Here is a 20,075-nt window from a genome sequence, read left to right as displayed (position 1 = left end):
CCCTCTATCGCGACTGTATACGTATATAATATAACCCACTCGTTTTCGCTTCACGCGAACACAGCAACGCCGATATAATATTAAAAAAAAAAAAAAATAAAAAAAAACTCGGGACTTCCTGATGGATCCGCTCCTGTATTTTTCGATTACTTCGCGAGCACGGTTTTTCCCCGGTGCAATCCGACCCCCGCGCGCCGACGCTCCGCCCTTCACCTGTTCCACCTGTCAACTCGCCGAGAGGGCTGCGCCTTCTGCTGGAAATTGAAAAGATCCTCGGTGTGATTTGTCGTCGTTCCACAACTGTCTTTGTCGAACGCGAACAATGAAACTACGTATATCCCTTGATCTCGCGCGCAATAACTTTCACGAAACAAATATATTTTTCTTTAATCTTTCCGCTAATTGTAATTTGTGACTTGAAAATACTATAAGGAAAGAAATTCTCTAATACCTCTCGCTTTACGTCACGTCTCTGTATCTTCATTCTCATTTGTCATGTTGTATCTTAGAAATTTACGTAAACGTTTTCTGCAGTTGTGAAAATCTACTGAATCTTTTTTCCGACGTTTTTATTTTGAAGAATTATGTCGAAGAATATTTTTATGACACCTTAACCGAGCGTACATGACTCGCGACACAAGACTTGACAATATTAACGGATATCGAAGCTTGGTACTTTGTTGCTTCAGACAATCAAATTGATTTTGCAGCTGGCGAATGTAAGATCGTAGTTTTCCGTAGACCGCGGGCGTCGTTTTGAATTGCGACTATCGATCCACCTTCGCGTATTAACAGTGTCGATTAGATAACAATAATACGTTCACTGGCGGTATTACGCGATGTCAGCTGCGCACTTCTTGGTCGATTATGGTTCGCACTCGGCCACGCCACCGGACTTTTAACTAGTTGCGCGTAGTGGTACTAATGAGAACCCCGCGCGTCCATGAGACTCCCTCATTCATCATCCTTTCGCGCTATTTCCGATTCGCACCGCACACGTTCGCGGATTATTCTTTGCATTCGATAATTTCTTACTGACTACTTAAAATTCTTCGGTACTTAAATCAAAGTCAGTTTTTACAACACATTGAGAAATTTTTTTTATTCAAGATATTTTTTAACAACTTACTTTGTAATGAATTTTGTCATATTTTGGTAAGACAAACAAAATTAAGTTTTCGCAGAAGAAATTTTAGTCTTTTATTCGATTTGAATTTCAATGTCTCTAAAGTCAGAAAGTAAGATCGAGATTCGTCACTTCTTGCTGTCAATCTCCTGATCGTCGTTCACTAAGTGGTAAATAACTTGGTTATCGATTACAAAAAGATGGGCTCCTGGTCTCAAGGGATTCTCGCCAGGGAGTCCGAGCCGGGTTCATCAATTCGAGTCGGCGTAACAAATTTTATATCCTTCTTTGCGCCTTATTACTTTTTCAGACACGAGCGCTCGGAACAGTCGATATCTCCGACGGTCGGGTTCTTGTTACAAAACGCTCTGTCGACCTCTCACAATCGCTTGTGAGAGACGTCGGTGGACGTCTGTCTTTCTCTTACCGAAGCGGGATACCGGGATGTCTCTCTTTGTCTCATTCGCCCCCGTGAGTGAGGTCTGTCTCTTCCTTATTCTCCGCTTCTCCTCTCATCTCTTCCTCCTTTTCCTCCTCCTCTTTCCTCCTCTTTCCTGGCCCACCACCTCCGCTGCATCCCTTGGTGCCGCTTCCACTAGTTCTCCTCGCTAGGAATATAAAGATCTCGACGATCTCAGTTGTAGCGGCTAACCCAATGGCGTAACTACGAATTTCGAAGCTTCTCTATTTTAAGACGCGCGATGTTTCAACACTGAAAAGCACCCTTCGCGGGTGCCTTATCCCGTTTTGGTTCTAATCGATAACGTTTCATTAAGTTTATCGCCTGCAATATTGAAGCAAATTAGATAAATATACAAATAAAATTTGATTGATGTAATTTACAGACATTCAAAATCGATCTTCTCTTAAGCGAAATTTTTAGAAAAATTAATAGTGCTTGGAATTGATAGAAAAATAAGATTAAAGACTTTTCACAAGTATTTAATTAATATAATTTAAAAAAATGAATAAGTCCCACCGAAAGCGCGACGTGAAGCCGATCAACGCGTTAGCCTAAGTTAACGGATTAATTAATCGATCAGTTGGAACGTATAAAAAATAGTAGAGTAAGATTTCCGACGGTCGTGTTTCGTTCGTATCTCGTTGATATTTTTCTTTCTCCCGTAGTGAGGTAAGAGAGATGCGTCGGGAAAAGAAGCGCAGTCGTCGTTCTCTTCGGCGTCGAAGAGAAAGACGGTCAACACGAAAGCTCTTGCGGAGCTTTTATAAACTCTGCATTGTAATGCGCATGTTGAGACGTAAAATAATACTAATAATAAATTTTCTCTTGATAATACATTTATTTATGTCGTGTGATATACATTTTTTATTAATTTTGTTTATTATACGAGAAATATAATTTGACAAAATTGTGTGGCATTAAAATTATTCAATTATTAACACATTTACAATATTATCTTCTTTATCGTTTAATTGTTTTTAGATCGACATTAAAAGATTTTATTTTGATAACGGTATTTATTTCTAAACTTAAAAATTAATGTGTGTTATTCTAAAGTAGAATGACACGTACATTAATAATCTATCGTACGAATCGCGATGCGCGACAGATAAACGACGCATGACGCAAATAGCGCAAGTATCAATCTAATTTACAATTGAAAATTGTTAACGTTGTATTTTTGCGCTCACAATTTACAATATCAATTGGCGAATTGTGATGGCTGTAACAACGGGGGGGCCGGAAAAAGTGAGGCTTAAATCAAAGAAAAATGCCTATGAATCGACACGCGCTTGCAAACGTGCGCTTTCGTGTACGCACCAGTGCGCTTTGACGCCTTTCTGTATCGTGCACATTTGCACGCATGTACTGCACGCGTTGAAACGAGGCCCCCTTGACGTCAACGATGAAACGCGTACGTACACGTGCACAAGAAGCACTTGGGATACCTAAAGCGGAAATTCGAGGTGTGTACGTGGTTGCGAGTGTATCTGCCGCGGCGCCTTGGGGCAGAGAGGCGGCGAGAGGGGAGGAAGAGGGTGCTAGGAGGCCAGGGCGGTTGCTCGGGGAGTTGGGGGCGGTGTGCAGGGTGGTATGATGACAAAACATTCGCTCTGAGCTTCCGCAGGGGATCGGGGCGCAGGGGCCGCTCGATGTACAGCCGAAGGGGTTGGTGGTGGCGCGGGAGGAGAAAGGGTGGCGAAACGGGGGGAGCTGGGTTAGGTTCGCGGCTGCTCTTGGGGGCTAGGGGTGACCGCGCGGGGGTGTGGGGAAACGTGAGCGCCGGGCGGAAAGAGACCTCCATCCACCAACCTCACCCTCACCCTCTTTCTCCTCCACCTCCTCCACCTCCTCCTCCTCCTCCTCCCTGTAAGCGAGGTGAGGTTGTACGGTCGGCTCGCGTCGTTCGTGTGAAACGCGCGTGTACGTGTGTATCTCGCGCACGGACGCGTATGGTCGCGCGCGGTTGTGTACACGAGTGTTACTACTTCGTGTACTACCCTCGGCGAGTGTGTGGAGAACGGGCGAAGGATGAGAGAGGAGAGAGTGTGAGAGGGAGAGAGAGAGAGAGAGAGAGAGAGAGAGAGAGAGAGAGAGAGAGAGAGAGAGTGAATGAGTGAGTGAGTGAGTGAGTGAGTGAGAAAAAGAAAGATAGGAGACAGATAGATAGTACAAGAGAGAAAGAGTGAGAGGAAGGGAACACGGCGACGTGGCGAGGAGGTTTATATCCATCATTTTGTATTTCTCGCAGACATAAAAATCTATACCATCGCCAACCCTCCCGCCCGCCCACCGACAGCAGCACACCGCGCCATGCCACACCACACCACGCACAACACTGCCACGCCGTTTTCGCTTCGCGCCAGAGCTTCGCATCCCTTCGCCGCGACCGACCAACGCTTTCACCACCCATCTCCGAGCACCTTCTCTCCCGCTCCTCTCACGACCTACTCACCCTCGTCTCTCATTTCCCATCCCTCTTTCCATCACCCGTGCCCTACGTACGCATCCGAATCCTGGCTATGCACCGAGAGAGAGAGATAGAGAGAGGGGTGTACTTCCCCTTTCTCTCTCTCTCTCTCTCTCTCTCTCTCTCTCTCTCTCTCTCTCTCTCTCTGTCTTTCTCTTCTTCGTCACCGTTGCACCACGAGATGGATGGATAGATGGTTGGGGTTGAGCTGAGGAGAGAAGGTGGGAGAGGATGGAGCGGGAGTGCAAATATCGTATTTATTGTATGACGGGTCCGCGTATTTCGAGCTAACGCCTCCTGCCGGTTCACTTCCTCCCCCTCCTCCTTCTCCTCCTCCTCCTCCTCTTTTCGCATCGAGAGAGCGAGCGCGTCCCTTTTTCCGACTTGCTCTCTCACCTCGTCGCACTCTGACCCCCCCCCTCTCTCTCTCTCTCTCTGTGTGTGTGTGTGTGTGTGTGTGTGTGTGTGTGTGTGTGTGCGTGCGTGCGTGCGTGCGTGCGTGCGTGCGTGCGTGCGTGCGTGCGTGCGTGCGTGCGTACGTACGTACGTACGTATGTACGCGTGCACGTTTCGCACCTTTCGAGAATGCTTCTTTCGCTCTTTATAACACTCGGGACACACTCGGACCGCCCTCGGGCCGGGCCCTTTGCTGAGGGTAGCTCACTAAGGGTACGAGAAGGGAATGACATTGTCGTTGTCGTCGTCATCGCCGCTGTGACTCTTTGTAGTATAATCGTTTGACGACGAGGATCGAGTTATCATTGGCACTCTCCTCCACTTTCTTCTTCCCCTCCTCATCTCGTCGTCTCTCGCTCGCCGGAGGTAATTATGAATACTGTTCAAAGCGAGGCAATAAGGACGCGCTGATTGAACGTTTAATAGGAGGTTTAATATCGCGCGCCTGGCGCCGCATTCGCGCTGCTTGGCATAACAACAAGTGGATTTATAACGACGCGATTACTACTCGGCTTGTGCAGACGAAGGCGCAAATATTCGTTGTTGGTGGTTGCGACCGCGAGTACATTCGGATACGGTGCCATCACCCTTTGCTGTACGGGCCGACTGTAATTCGCTTTTATCGAATGACGAGGGAGAACCGCCCCATTCACGCGCCATACGTCAAGTAATTATCGGAAATGCATCGGTGTCTTGGAACGAGAGTGACTGGTATCACACCGTGTGACCTGAAAGTGGATGAAAGGAAATTTTATACATAAAAAAGATATATATTATCCTTTTTGTCTTCACAAATTCTTGGATAAGAAATTGCGGGCGTATTCTTTTATTATACATTATTTTTATTTAGTAAAATTAAGATATTAATGTAAGTAAATTAGAAAAAATCTCATGGGCGTACTTAGGATTTTTTTTTCGGGGAGGGGGTATGAATTCTGTTAATACATATATAGAGCAGCAATTTTTTGTGTTAATGCATAATTGCTTTTTTGGATTAATAAGGAGAATATTATTTTACGTAATACGAAAAATTTTATTCATAGTTGTAAGAATCGTATTCTATAATTGAAGAAAAAAAAAGAATAATGAATAATAAATTTCGGGGGGAGGATTAACCCCCCTTCCGTGTACGCCCATGGAAAAATTATAATGATTAAAAAGCAATAGAAATATAAAAAATTACGAGATAACACAGTGCGCGCGTGCAATACTTGTCGACTGCGCGTCATGTCGGAGAAACGACTCTCATCGCAAGACACGGCGCTTTTAGTAAAACGCCAACGCCCCATACATGCGCGCGAAATCCGGTGATAGGCGAGGGGGGCGGTGGCAAGAGCGGGGGGTCTGTTGTGGATGTCAGAAGCAAATGTGCTTTCGGCGCGGAAGGAGCTTAAGGAGCCCGTAAATTTCCACACCGTGGAAAAACGACATGCACGAGCCTGTTGAAATCCTCTCGCCGAGCAGAAGGTCCTCCCTACCTTCTCTACCCTCTTTCGAACTCAGTTTCTCTCTCTTTTTTCCCCCTCGCTTGTTTCCCCTTTTTATTTCTCTTTCTGCTGCCGCGTGTCTCCCCCTTCTCTCCCTTACTACCCTTTACTCTCGCGGCGCGAGGCTATTGGCCACTTTCGAATTTAATTTTCTCACACAGCGGCGATGCCGAAAAACATTTACGGGCTATAAAGGATCACCGATGGAAAGTGCAAACTATGGTTAAAAGAGAGAGAGAAAGTTGGCTGGAAACGAGAAGAGAGACGTATGCATCTAACCGCAAAACTGACGAGCCAGAGATGGCAAACGTTACCGTCGAACGATCTTTGAGGGACGTAAAATGTCGCGATGCGACGATAGACATCGAATGCCGGCGGCGAGACGTCGGGAGACGTGTCGCGACGCCAACGTCTCGAAATTCTGTAATCGAACGCTCGCTGCCGGTAACGATATCTGAGCCTTGGAACAGTGGTACCAATCTTGTATTCCTTATTTTCAGAAATAAAAGCACTTAAAAGTACTTAATAGGAAATTAAATTGTTTTGTTACACTGTGTTCTTGTGATGAATACTTTAAGAATACAAGTATTTATTTATCATGTAATACTTTATTTTATAATACAATTCAAGTAGAGGTGGGCGAATAAATGGTTAAAGCGGATTTTAGTCTTTCTTGAGTGATTTATACATTTCCTTCATTCGAATTGCGCGCCGTTACTTTCGGACTTTCAACACAGTCATTTAGAATAAAATTAAATTAGTAATTATACACAATATTAATTATTTAACTAAGATATGTATTTTTTCGAAATATAAAAGAAACTTTTTTACATTTTATTCTATGTTTCTGTTAATTGTGTGCGTGCGTGCGTGCGTGCGTGCGTGCGTGTGTGTGTGTGTGTGTGTGTGTGTGTGTGTGTGTGTGTGTGTGTGTGTGTGTGTGTGATTTCTATAATATGAAGAAAAAATTATGTACATAAGAAATTTTTTAAGTTCATGCCGTGATAAGATATCTTGATCTTTCTGTGATTTGATATTAATGTCTGACTTTAATTAATCTATATTACTTATCTATTCAATGGTAATTGATGAAAGATCATAATAAACATAAGAGTTACTTTCGACAAAAAATTAACGCAAAATTTGCATCGACGGGAAATACATATGTATGATCGCGTTAGTTGTATCCTGAGTACTTTATTGCGAATTGATAAATTTTGCCATTGATGCGCGTGCTGCGTTTAATGAATCATAATTGGCGGCAACGAGGAATCGCGCGAAAGTGGAAGAGGAGTTGGAGAAAAATAAAAGACGAAAACGCTCGCAAAAGAGAAAATGAGAAAGAGAGAGCGGAAGAAGTGAGAAAAGGTGGCGGAATAAAAGGGTGGAGGCCGCAATGAGCTGAGCTTTTCCACGCTTCCCCTAATTACATTTTCATACGAACCGTTTCCCCTTTATTTTCTCCTCCGCCCTACGACCATTTTTCCCAGAGCTAAATCCCCCTCTATCCCCGTTCTTCGTCAACGACTGCTACCCTTTTCTTCCGTTTCTTCACCCTTGTCTGCGTCTTCGTTTCTTTTCCTTCCACTCCTTCGATGACCCTTCCTCTCGCGCCTTTCTGCGCTGGAAAAACGCTTTAATACATTTTTGCCGCTCGTCGCCGCGCGAAGAGAGAAAAAAAGAGGGAAAACAAGAGAAATATCACCTCCAGGTCGCAGTCTCGAAACGCGTCAATTTCCGCGACGCGCGTACAAACCCCGCATTAAGGACGCATTAAGGAGCGCATTCAGCAAAGCGTGGGTTCTGAAGCGGACTGTCTGTGAAACGGATTCTGAGTTCTAAAGTCCGAAGCCAAGATTACTATTGCACCGAAGAGACGTACTTGCCAGAGTTCGATGTTAGTTTTAAGCCAGTTCCGAAGTCAGTTTCCTCGTCATTATCGGTAATCGCGCGTGCGTTTTCTTTATATTTCGCTTTACAGCGCCAACGTGATCAAGGTGATTTTCACATTGATGCGTTTCTCGCGTCAATCTTGATGTTCATATATTCGAGTTTTGATATTTTTAGCAAATTTCTATGCTCCTAAAGTACAAAAAAATTTATTACTATTATCTTTATTACTTTCTTTCCGCTTTATAGCAAGCGCCTCTGACCTGCGTTATCCTCGACGATGGGTGACGGACCATTTTTGCTATTGAGCGTGTTCACTCTCGCAATCTCTTTCTCTTTCTCTCCTTCTCTCTCTCTCTCTCTCTCTCTCTCTGCCCTGTCTTTTGTTGCTCCATGTATATCCAGCGTGCGCGACACATAATCGTTTTAATACATTTCCACTGCGTTCTCGTTTCGAAACATAAAAGCGGTTATCTCGTAAAAGTATGGGACAATACTTATTAACGTGTCGTCGCCTTATAAACTGAATATACTGAATACTCTATCACGTATCATCAAGTTGATCATAAGTTTTGAATGAATATTAAAAAGCGCATAGTGCCCACTAATTGTTTTCAATCTATTAAAAATCTTAACGTTTCTTCTTTCTTTATTTGAGAGAGATATTTCGGAGAAATTGATTTTCAAGTTATTAATGAGAATATTCACATATTTTCTGTTGTTGCGCGTTACTACCTCATGTTATAGATTACAAACTTTGAGTTTTACAAATTGCACAAAGTAGTTGAATTTGCATAAGGATCATACACGAGAGTTTAGGTTTTGCAGCGAGAGAATTAAATGTCAATGTGCAAATGATATCCCTGCATATTTGCAATCGGCGAACGCTCGACGGATTTCGTATGCGACGCAATAGTCGAGCGCTCGTATGGTCGGATAATCCCATTCCTATCCGAGAGTGGACACGCCGCTTTTCCCATCGTAGCCACTCGCTTAACTTTGCGAAAGTCAGCAACGTAGCGGGAGACGAGACTAGCAAGAGGAAGAAGAAGAAGTAGTAGTAGTAGAGACGGGACGGGTCGAGGGAACACGGAAAGCCTTCGATTCTTCTTTCGCTCTCGTGCGTTTGTTTACAGAGGACCTCGATAGAAGGTGGCTGGGGCGGAACGAGGGTACAGAACCTCGGTAACGGAAGGGGAAGGGATTCGAAGCGGAGGGGCCGTAACAGAAGAGTACCCAGGGTAGATGCGCGAAGAGTGAGACGAAGGGTCGCGGAGGAAGGAACGAGCCGAAGTGGAGAAGAAGGAGGATGAGAAAGAAAAAAAAAAGGATTCGAGAATTCTCGAGGCGAAGAGTCGAGTGGTTGGGTGGTCGAATAATAGAGCTGCCCTTAATACCGTCATCCCCGCGCTATCCCGGGGTTAAACGAGGGAAGAGGTCGGCGAGGAAGTAGCATCGCGCGCGCGCACGAAAGAGAGAGAGAGAGAGAGAGAGAGAGGGGGGGGGGGGAGTGATAGAGAAGGAAGGGATGGTATGAGGGTGGCAATGGTACAGAAGCGAAGGACGAGGCTGGTGAGAGGAGGAATTGGAGGGACCCCGAGGGGGTCAGAATGGTCGCTCGTGGTTCGTGTGCCGCCGCCACCGCCGCCGCCGCCGCTGGGTGGGAAACAGGAGAACGGAATAGAAGGGATGATAACATTTGTATCATATTTAACGCTAGAACGAGCGGGTTAAGGGGTGGAAGACAGCCTCCACCCATCGGCCACCTTCTTCCTCGTCGTCTCCTTCGGTCTTCTCTCCCATTCTCTTGGTCACCCTCCGCTCTTCGGTCTCCCTCATAACCGCGCTCCTCCGCCGCCACCCCAGCACGCCACCTCGCACCCCCTTTCTCCGCCTTGCTCTCGCCATTCCGAGTAATATACCACTGAAATCAATACCACCACACTGCCTTCTCTATTTACCCAAGCTCATCATCCGTACACAAATTTATTGCGTGTCCCTAGCAGCACGAAACATCCCTCCCGAGCTGCCAAGGATATCTGGCCAGATTGCGATTTCGTAGTAGCCCGGTTAATGTCATGCGGCTCATTTAACGCGCTTCTTTGCGGAAATCCGCCCGGCTATCTTTGTCGAAAAGTACTTTCCGATTATTTTGTTTGGTGTTGCCTGCTCTCGTGTCTTTCGCGTGTGTGTGTGTGTGTGTATCGGTCGGTCGGTCGTTGAAGACTCGAGTCAAAGACCCTTGTATATTGCTCTTTAATGCAAGACTTCTCTCTTTTTCGTACGTCAAATAAAACGAAATAACAAATTATCATCCTACAGAAATAAAAACATGTTGGTATAATTTTGAAATTCAGTCTACTTAGTGATTAACTCGGCCAAATTTAAGAGAAGTCTATTTCATTTTATTTCTTTCATCTAAATGTATGTACTAGTACTCGCTGCAAATATATTCAAGTACCGATATATATCTACGAAAATGGGAAATATTCGTAAGTGTCTTACCTTACTTTTAATTGCTTCGAGCTATTAATCTATTTCACTATTTCAATTTTTTTTAAACCGTGCAAACAATTTTCTCCCGCGGAGCAGTCGAATGTAATTTATACATGCTCTGAGAGATCGGATGAAATGACGTTAGGCGCCCGCACGGTAATTAACGGGAGAAATTTTTAAATACCCGCCAGAGCAGGGTGAATTACTTAAAACATTCGCGACGCGCACAGGTGGTTTCGTGCGTCCGTATGCGACGCACCCGCACAATCTTGCGTGTGCACCATCGCGCATACGTATAACATATGAGATGCACGATGTGCATCGATGGGGCGTTATACGCTGCGCGATAATATTACGTCATTAGGCGAGCAATGCTACTATCGCGTGCCCTGCTTTGAGCTCGTTATGTGCCCCACGTTCTGAGAGAACGGAGCGGGAGCGGAGCAAGAAGCGGGCTTCGCTCTTGCACCGAGTGAAAGATAACCGATAAGTAGTGTTATGAGATAAATGCCACATAAATTAGCCGTATACGCGATATACGTGTGCCACGCCGCATGTAACACGGGGGTAAAATTGCGGGGCCGGTAACGGGCTTGTTATATTATATCAGACTATATAGCCTGATATAAGATAAACATTGTATACGATAGTCGCAAATTGTTTCGCAAATGATGAAATATATGTAGGTAATTGCTGATAACTTTTACTTAATAATTATTTGTACCCTGTCAAATCGGAGTGCAGTGCACGAAAATTATCGCCAACAAAAAATATAATGCATAAACGAAATTAAAAAGAAATATTTTAATATTTAATCGTCTACTTAATTAATGGTAAATGCCTTGACTATGAGTTGAATTATATGTATTCACGGGCTCACGTCGATACATCGTGCGCCAGAGCTTATTGCCTCCAGGCGTTCGCGCCGGTTAATTTATTGTTCGAGCACAATCGGAACATCGCGTGAGCGAGGCACCGAGATTAATAATGCATCTCGGAGGGTGCGTCCGCCCGCCTGCAGTAGGACGCGCACGAGAATATGGGTCGAGTTGCTCGTCTACTTGGACGGGAGGTGCATCAAAAGCTCGTTGATGTACTCGACTCGGTAGACTGCCCGACTGCTCATGTGGAGCGTCTCGTTATCATCGTCTCACATGTCATTTCGAACTTTTCAGGAGAGCGATGCTGAGAAGAGCGACCAGGATCTGGTCGTCGACGTGGCGAACGAGGTAAGGGTTTATCATTAAAAAAGCTCTGCTTCCATTAATTTCTTGATGAATATGTATCTATTTATATGATTAAACCTCTGTCTCTGTACACACGCAATTATAATTACTTTGCATGCAAGTTTTAAACTTTGCTCTTGCTTAATATATTGAAACTAACGTCTTATCGAGAGAAATGACGCGAAATAATTTTGTTTCGAGCTTCCAGTTTTCCTTTAGTACCTAGAAAGTAAAGAACCTTTATATATATATATATGTATATCAAGAAAGTAGGAAAACAGTTACGCGGCTAAAGAAACATTGCCGAATCTAAAAGACTCGTGCTGCTATCGCATGCTACGCTTAAGTACGATATTGCGTGTGTTCGCTTAACGATATCCTGATATTTGCGTATCGCGAAAGGAGGCGTCGTCGCCGCACGCGAACGGAGAGCACTCGGACCCACGTGAAAACGGCACCCTGGAGAAGCTGGGCGCACCGGGCCACGTTGGCGGACCGGTATCCGGCGCGGGCTCGGCATCCGTAAAGGACAGGCCGCCGTCGCGCAGCGGCAGCTCCTCCGCCCGTAGTACACCGTCTCTGAAAAGTAAAGATGTAAGATCTCGCGGAGAGTAAGCTTATTCGGCGCTGCGACCCGGCCCAGTCGTGTGACTCTGTCGCCCATACATACCGAAAATTATCACCCTCTCGTGGAGCGAAGTCGTGAAAGTCGATCTCTATTATTTGCGTGGTCTCAATCTAGGCTCGTCAGACGTTCTTGTCACTTAATTGCTTTCTAATTGTTGTCTCTCGCTTATTTATTTTCCAATTACATATACATTATCCGTGCGATTGTCGAGAGAATCGTGAAAGCATCTTCAATCGAGCGCAAAGGATTCGCTGTACAGCCCAACTTTTGCGCGCGGCGCAGTTCGCGCGTCTGACGATCCTATAATAATATATATCGTAACATCTTTGCGGCACTTTTTTTGTTTTTTCTTACTCATTCGATCGATCGTCTCGAGGCTGGCGGCTCTCTGCCGCCGCATGCGAAACGAAACGAAGGGAAATATCCAAAATCGCGACATCCAAAATCGCAATCGGCACGGGCGAGAGCTCAGTACGATTGCGACCCAGTGAGCGTCTGCAAAAGTGGGTGCAAACACCGTGCGTTCGCCAGGTCGACAAGCCGGGTACACCTGTGGCGGCGGCGAGGGGCTCGCGCAGTTGTACGCCAACTATGGGCGGCATCCCTGGGTCCTTGGCGCGGGTCTATCATCCGCCATCGTCGCAGCAAACGCCACCGCAGGGTTATCAGGGCTTGCCATCCCGCGGCAATGAGCCGCCGCAGTCGCCCTCGCCATACAGCAACTTGCCATACGCGCGGCCCTCCATGGTGATTCACGACCCCGTAACACCTTAGTCCTTACGTTACCACGCTTTTATTAATTGATATATAGTTTTATATACGCTATTGAGAAAACAAAAATGTACCAACTGATTTTACGGAGACGCGTAATCGCATATAATTTCCTTTAACCATAGAAGGACTTCTATAAACGGCGTTAGTCCCTTCGATCGTTGAATATTGTAAAGCTACTTAGATCGAAGGTGATGAAATCTAAATTTAGCAGGAATGTATATCGAATGTATGTCGAATGATCAGAAAGGTCAAATTGGCAGAGGTCCTCTAGGGTTAAAGCGCAATCAATCTCGTATCAAACTCGTGCATTCAGATCGACAATAACCGTTTTTCCTAAGGCCTGAGCATTTATTTCGCATTTTTTTTTTTTTGTGTTAAATAAACGCGAAACCTTTATTTTCTTTTCGTCATCTCTATGCGACACAATACTAAGCGACCATCTCTTTCGCAGATCGGTTTCGACGGTCACATGAGGATACCCGCGAGTAACGGACTGAACAACATCGCAGGTGGCAAGCCGTACGTATTTACAATTTACACCGAGTCGTCTTAGGATAGTCGTCCTCTCAAGTTAAACATTTGGGTTTATTTTGCACTTTGTAGAGCGTATTCCTACCATATGAACGGCGAGGGGCAACTACAGCCCGTACCATTCCCCACGGACGCTTTGGTAGGACCGGGTATCCCGCGTCACGCACGTCAGATTAATACCCTGACGCATGGCGAGGTGGTCTGTGCCGTTACGATTTCGAATCCGACCAAGTACGTCTACACCGGCGGCAAAGGTTGCGTCAAGGTCTGGGACATTGGCCAAAGTGTCGGCAGCGCCAGCGTGAAACCAGTTTCCCAGCTAGACTGTTTGCAACGTGACAATTACATTAGGTGAGTGCCCTGAGTGATTCTCAGATCCAAAATGCTTTCCATTCGCTTCCTTTCGGATGCTCTCGTGTGCGCAAGTTGATTTAATAAAATAGGTAACTAGCAGAGTTGTGTGATTCTTTTGGTAGCAACTCAAAAGTAATTTTGTTTAAAGGAAAACAAGCCTTGAAGTTGTTATACAGATTATATTTATCAAAATTGAAGCTAATTGATGAAAAGATGGCGAACGTTCGGACATTCGGCGAAATTGGCATCTTGGATCTTCTAGGTCCGTGAAACTTTTGCCTGATGGAAGGACCTTGATAGTCGGCGGAGAAGCCAGCCAACTGAGCATCTGGGACCTAGCGAGTCCCACGCCTAGAATTAAAGCGGAGTTGACTTCGTCGGCGCCCGCGTGTTACGCCCTCGCGATCTCGCCAGACTCAAAGGTCTGCTTCAGCTGCTGCAGCGACGGCAATATCGCCGTGTGGGATCTCCAGAATCAGACGTTGGTCAGGCAGTTCCAGGGTCACACGGACGGTGCGTCCTGCATCGACATTTCCGCCGACGGATCGAAACTGTGGACCGGTGGTCTCGACAATACCGTACGCTCCTGGGACCTTCGTGAGGGGAGGCAGTTGCAGCAACACGATTTCACCTCGCAGATATTCTCCCTCGGTTACTGTCCCACCGGTGAGTGGTTGGCCGTCGGGATGGAGAACTCAAACGTCGAGGTACTCCACGCCACCAAGTCCGACAAGTATCAACTGCATCTGCATGACTCTTGCGTGCTCTCGCTGCGTTTCGCCTCCTGCGGCAAATGGTTCGTCTCGACCGGCAAAGATAATCTGCTGAACGCGTGGCGTACGCCCTACGGTGCTTCAATATTTCAGGCAAGTATTCGAGTGCAGACTTGTTTTAATTTATCGACAGGATAATTTACATTTACATTTTCGGCGAAGATACCTCGCGATTCTCGTCTCTTTTCACAGTCGCTAAAACCTGAAATATGATACGCAGACTATTGTACGCGTAAATAAAATATAATATGAAGTATAAAATAACTTTCTTTTCGTTCAATCTACTTTTTTGTTCCTTATTCTTTTTCTATCTGTTGAATTTTTTTTATTGATTGATTCCATTTGATTGAAAGTAAAGATTTTTAACAGAGTTCTCTTTTTTTCCAAACGGCGAATTAACTTGTAAAATAATGGCATATTTGTATTATTAATTTTTATGTTTTTTTTTTACGTTCTTTGCAGTCCAAGGAGTCGTCGTCGGTGCTGAGCTGTGACATTTCCGCGGACGATAAGTACATTGTGACCGGATCCGGCGACAAGAAGGCCACTGTATACGAAGTGATTTACTAAGTCTATTCCTAATAAAGAGACTTGCCTTTTCCTCTTTAATAAACGTTAAAATCATAAACTTCGTTATTGTGCATTCTACCCTTTCGAGGAAGAAGGGCATGAAGAGCTGCCGCAATTGAGGAAACCCTCGGCGACGTTAGAGAGTTTGACTGATAAATGTGTACATATACGCATACGCGAATCTGTATTGTAACAGAATTACAAATAGAGGACTGAAAAGTGTGTGTGTGTGTGTGTGTGTGTGTGTGTGTGTGCGCGCGCGCGCGTGCGTGCGCGCATTTCTATGAATGAGCGGGATCAGCGATGTATATTAATCTCGCACGTGCGCGTCCCGATTTCGCGAATGCGCGAGTCCCGATTCTCCAATTACGCAGTACGTATGCGTAATATCCTAAACGCGGACGAGATTCGTATTTATCGCGTGTATACAACGAGCGTACGCGTTAACGATGGAACGGGGTTCCATCCAACTGGAACGATTCGCGTACGCACTAAAGTAAACGAGAAGAGCCTTCGCAAACGGTGATGTTAGATATACAGAGTGATTCTTGATTGCACGCTCCCTCTATGGAAACGATACTTCCCGGCAACAAGTTTAGAGTCCAAAACAAGAAAAAGATGCGGAATACGCGCATAGGTTTTTTTAGCTTTTAAAGTTAAAGTTTTTTTCTCTTCCAAGTTAATAAGTTAAAGTATGTTTTAAACACTTTTCTCGCTGTGATACACGTTATGTTCTACAATTCGATGTTTTATACTTAATATTTGTGCATATTACAGTTTTGATAAATATCGTAGCATATACATTGTTGTAGTAAAAGGAATGGACATTCCGATGACACTATCTTCAATTCGTATATTTTCTTCTTATTTTGGACTCTAGATTTCTAAAATATTGACGAACAATTAAGATTCACTTTATATATGTGATCTTGTAGTTACATAAACGTAGGCTTATAACGCGCCTAAAATGGACAGCCGATAAAATGGTGACATCAAGATTAGCCTGGTTTAATCACTGAAAAAACCGCATTACGCTTTTTAATAAATAGATATGTGATCGTCGAGACAAATTATTTCGAAATTTTGCAACTACTGTATCTTCAAAGAAATCGTGTTTTTTTTTCTCATTTATCTTCCTGAACAGTAAAGATACAGTTTAAGAATTAAAAAAGCATATTAAAAAATGTAGAACGTTTTCAATATCGTCTTTGCGACATGCGTGTTTTTTTTTTAAAGCTCGATTGGCAGACTTTCATTATTCAGATATATCTTATTGACGTAAACTAATAATTCGTTATGAATAATCACGCAGATCATTAGATTCTTGATTCGATTAATGATTCGATAATCTCTCATTTTGACGGAGAAAAATTACGACGTATCGAGTTATAATTTGCCTGCGGAACGATATGACACGTCGGACTTGGAGCCGTCTCCTCCGATCTCGTCAGTGTCAATATCAATGTCACGATGCCTGACGCTGTTCGAAACATCGACTCGTGGCATAAACTAGTTTGTGCGCGAATATCTTTTTGCATAAATATAACGCGACACCTACGTGTAATAACCGAATTTCTACGTGATATAGCGCGTCTGCGTGACGACGAATGGCAAATACAAATCCCTGTACAGAATCCTTGTACATATTCGACGATTGTGATTAACAATTATAACGAGACGTATGGTGTATGGCGCGCTACAGTGCACACGGCATACACACGAACTCTTTAAATATACCTATGTAAAGTACAATCCCCCGTGCACAATCGAAACAAAACTATTTCTCTACTTTAATTAGGTGACACTCGACACGCGTGCGGAGATCAATAGAAGCGAATAACTTTTGTTGCAATGTTTAATATTAGTTAAATCGACAAATTATCCTCTCCTTTAATAAATTCAACATTACGCAGAATTAAACTCACGATATATCTATGTTAAAAAAAAAAGATTAATTTGATGATTGACACCGATTGATTGTTCCATTTTATTCGGAAGTTTTACCCAAGGTATTTTTTATCTGTCTTTATTTATTTAAGAAAAAAAAACGATAAAGATAGGCACATGCTTATCTAATGGGTAAGTTTACTAAGAAGTTAGGACAATTGGCCCTTAGTGCGACTGTACAATAAAATAAAAGCTATTTCCCAATCTGCTTTCGATTGATCTTCGCTCAGAAATTAGCTGAATAAAAACTCGCAACAAACAAAGCGAATTGTAATAATGCATTACTGAAATGAGTAAATTCATTAAATTATACAATCCTTCATTATGTTCTTGAACGTATATTAAAGCCGAATGAATTTTGGAAAGAAACAGATGGTTATACTTTATTTGAATTTAGTCGATGAAAATAGTTTTCGTGATTCTCGTCTTACTGGTGAATATGACGAAATGGCGAAGAAAAGATTTAATCGATGCGTTATATGTAGAGAAAAGATATGTCATGTAACTAGTGATAACGTAACCGCAAATTTTTTGAAGAAATAAATACGGATCCATTTTTTCTGTTGCATTTTTAGTAATAATAATATATGATAAATTTTAATAACTATAATTTTTTTTGTCTCGATAATCGAGTAGATTTTCTTAATTTTCTTTCTTTTTTTCTCAAAGAAAAATAAAATTTTTTTGCAATGCGCTTTCTTAAAACGTATTGTCGCAATGCGCATGACGAATTCGGTCATTCGCATATATTTTGCACAATAGGATATAACGCAGCAATTATACTCAAGTCAAGGATTATCACGAATGAAATATTGTTTATTGTAAATATAGACGATCATCACGTTTATTTCTTTGATGAAATAAGTGTTATCGCGAAACAGCAATACAATTATAATTAACGTAAAAAGAGAAAAAGAGTCCGTACATATTTGTTAATATTGCAGCGAGATAATTTATTATTAATTAATGCAAGATATATTCATAACCTTGAGGGACGGAGGAGAATCGAGAGAAGGAGAAAGTAAGTACAAGATATCACAAGTTTGCTTCCGATCATTTTTCGATGTATTTACATTTTACGTGTAATCCGTGTGTACAAGATCATTAAAAACATTAAATGTTATACTCGCGTTATGATAAATCATGTATTTACATGTTTCTTCCTGTGTACAAGATCTTTAAAAACATGAAATGTTTACAGGTTTGCTTTTCTTTATTACCTTCTTTTCGCAAACGCATTGCATGCCCCATATTCCGCGCGCGCTCTCTCTCTCTCTCTCTCTCTCTTGTCGAATTATCTTTTTTTTTTAATATTCTCTGTCGTATCGTAATTGTTTATATACAAGTAAAAAAATTCTATTAACGTCATTATCGTTACGTGCCAGAGAGATTATACACATCTATTCGTCATATAAATCGTTCATATGAACATTTAGACATGTTCCGAGTTTTTTAAAATCCAATTAGCGTCATGATCTCATGCGCACTCGTACTTTCGAAATAAAATTGAGATCGAAAGTGGAGACGTAAAGGGCTAAAAACCTATATATATATATATATATATATATATATATATATATATCTCGCGTAATTATTTTGCAAGTTTGTTGATCGTATTACGTACAATGTTTTCATACATGCATACCTACACGTATTCTCATCACACTATATGTAACACATGTGTACGTATACACATACAATCAAAAGATATATATACTACAATCAACTTTTGGATTAAAAAATTTTGCAAGAAACGTACATTGTAAGTAAAATGGTGATATTCTCCGTACTTTCGAGACTTAAATTTATTTTTAAGAGTACTTATTAACGCTGTTTTTCTTTTTTTCCTTTTATTGGAAGGTACCGTAGTTTTTTAATAGAATTTTTAAACATTTCAAAAAAACACGTGTATCTCGTATGCAGTATGATAATAAAACGACAAATCAGTATGAGAAATCATTCGAATATTTTTAAGAGAATGGAATACTTGTACAATGATGTGACCGACTTGTACTTGCAGTCGGTCATCGCGAATCAATTTCACCTTATATATCTATCTACAAATGTAAGGATGTAAAAAGATATACAAAAGTACAATACACAAGTCATATCGCAGTGTCGCATTTTATAATCAACGTAACAAATTAAATCATTCTAGTAAAATTTGAAATGAAAAAAAGGAATTTATTTGAAATTAACATTGAATCGCTCTGATTGTTAATAACCGTTAATAACGTTTGTCATGCAGAACATTATAAAAAGTATCCCTGCGTTTCTCGCGAATAATTGTGCTCATATTAAGCGCAATTAAGAACTGAATACATTTGGTCGTAAAATTGTACACTTCTCGCCGGAATGCATGAATTATGTCGCGACGTTTCCGGTGGAAGGTTCTTAATTCCTAGAAAAAGCTAACAACTCATTCAAATTGCGTTCGGAGTCATGGCAACGAATATATCCAATCCCGACAATTACTTTGACAATAGAAAATTTATAAAGAAAGGCAGACGACTACATATTTAGACAATAAATAAAAATCGGTTATAATCATAATTTAAAAAAAGTAAAATACAAAAGGGATATATTACGTTACTATACTCCTTGCAATGTTGCCAGATTCTGTTATTCGCTTTTATACTTGCGAAAAAACATGGTTATATTATATTCACGGCTTCTATTTCTCTTTCACAAGCATGTTAACTGTAATGTCAGAAGCAAGAAAAGCATGTCAAGTTTTTTCTTATAATGTGTGTATTTTTTCTTTCTACACATATGTATATATGTATGTCACACATACACACATTCATATAAAATTCAATCTGTATGTATTTATTACATGCAATAATAACTGATCAAAATTTACATCAATTGTTAATTTATAAAT

General features: G+C 42.4%; 1 protein-coding gene across 10 annotated transcripts in view; it reads left to right on the top strand.

The window, feature by feature from the left end:
* The window catches only part of LOC105829989 (protein groucho), a 60,971-nt gene extending 43,221 nt beyond the window's left edge, over positions 1–17,750 (top strand). For 6 of the 10 annotated variants that reach the window (XM_036293993.1, XM_036293995.1, XM_036293994.1 and 3 more), the window contains 7 exons: positions 11,564–11,617; positions 12,017–12,208; positions 12,774–12,989; positions 13,468–13,535; positions 13,620–13,898; positions 14,164–14,767; positions 15,137–17,750. In XM_036293993.1, coding sequence (XP_036149886.1) covers positions 11,564–11,617; positions 12,017–12,208; positions 12,774–12,989; positions 13,468–13,535; positions 13,620–13,898; positions 14,164–14,767; positions 15,137–15,244 — 1,521 coding nt within the window. In that variant the 3' untranslated portion in view covers positions 15,245–17,750. The remainder of the gene's footprint in view (positions 1–11,563; positions 11,618–12,016; positions 12,209–12,773; positions 12,990–13,467; positions 13,536–13,619; positions 13,899–14,163; positions 14,768–15,136) is intronic. The other 4 variants (XM_036293992.1, XM_036293996.1, XM_036293997.1 and 1 more) reach the window with 4 other exon arrangements.
* Positions 17,751–20,075: the final 2,325 nt, after the last annotated feature.

The sequence above is a fragment of the Monomorium pharaonis genome, chromosome 11, assembly GCF_013373865.1.
Source record: "Monomorium pharaonis isolate MP-MQ-018 chromosome 11, ASM1337386v2, whole genome shotgun sequence".
Lineage (NCBI taxonomy): Eukaryota > Metazoa > Arthropoda > Insecta > Hymenoptera > Formicidae > Monomorium > Monomorium pharaonis.
The sequence above is the reverse complement of the archived record's forward strand: the minus strand, read 5'-3'. Positions and strand labels throughout refer to the sequence as shown.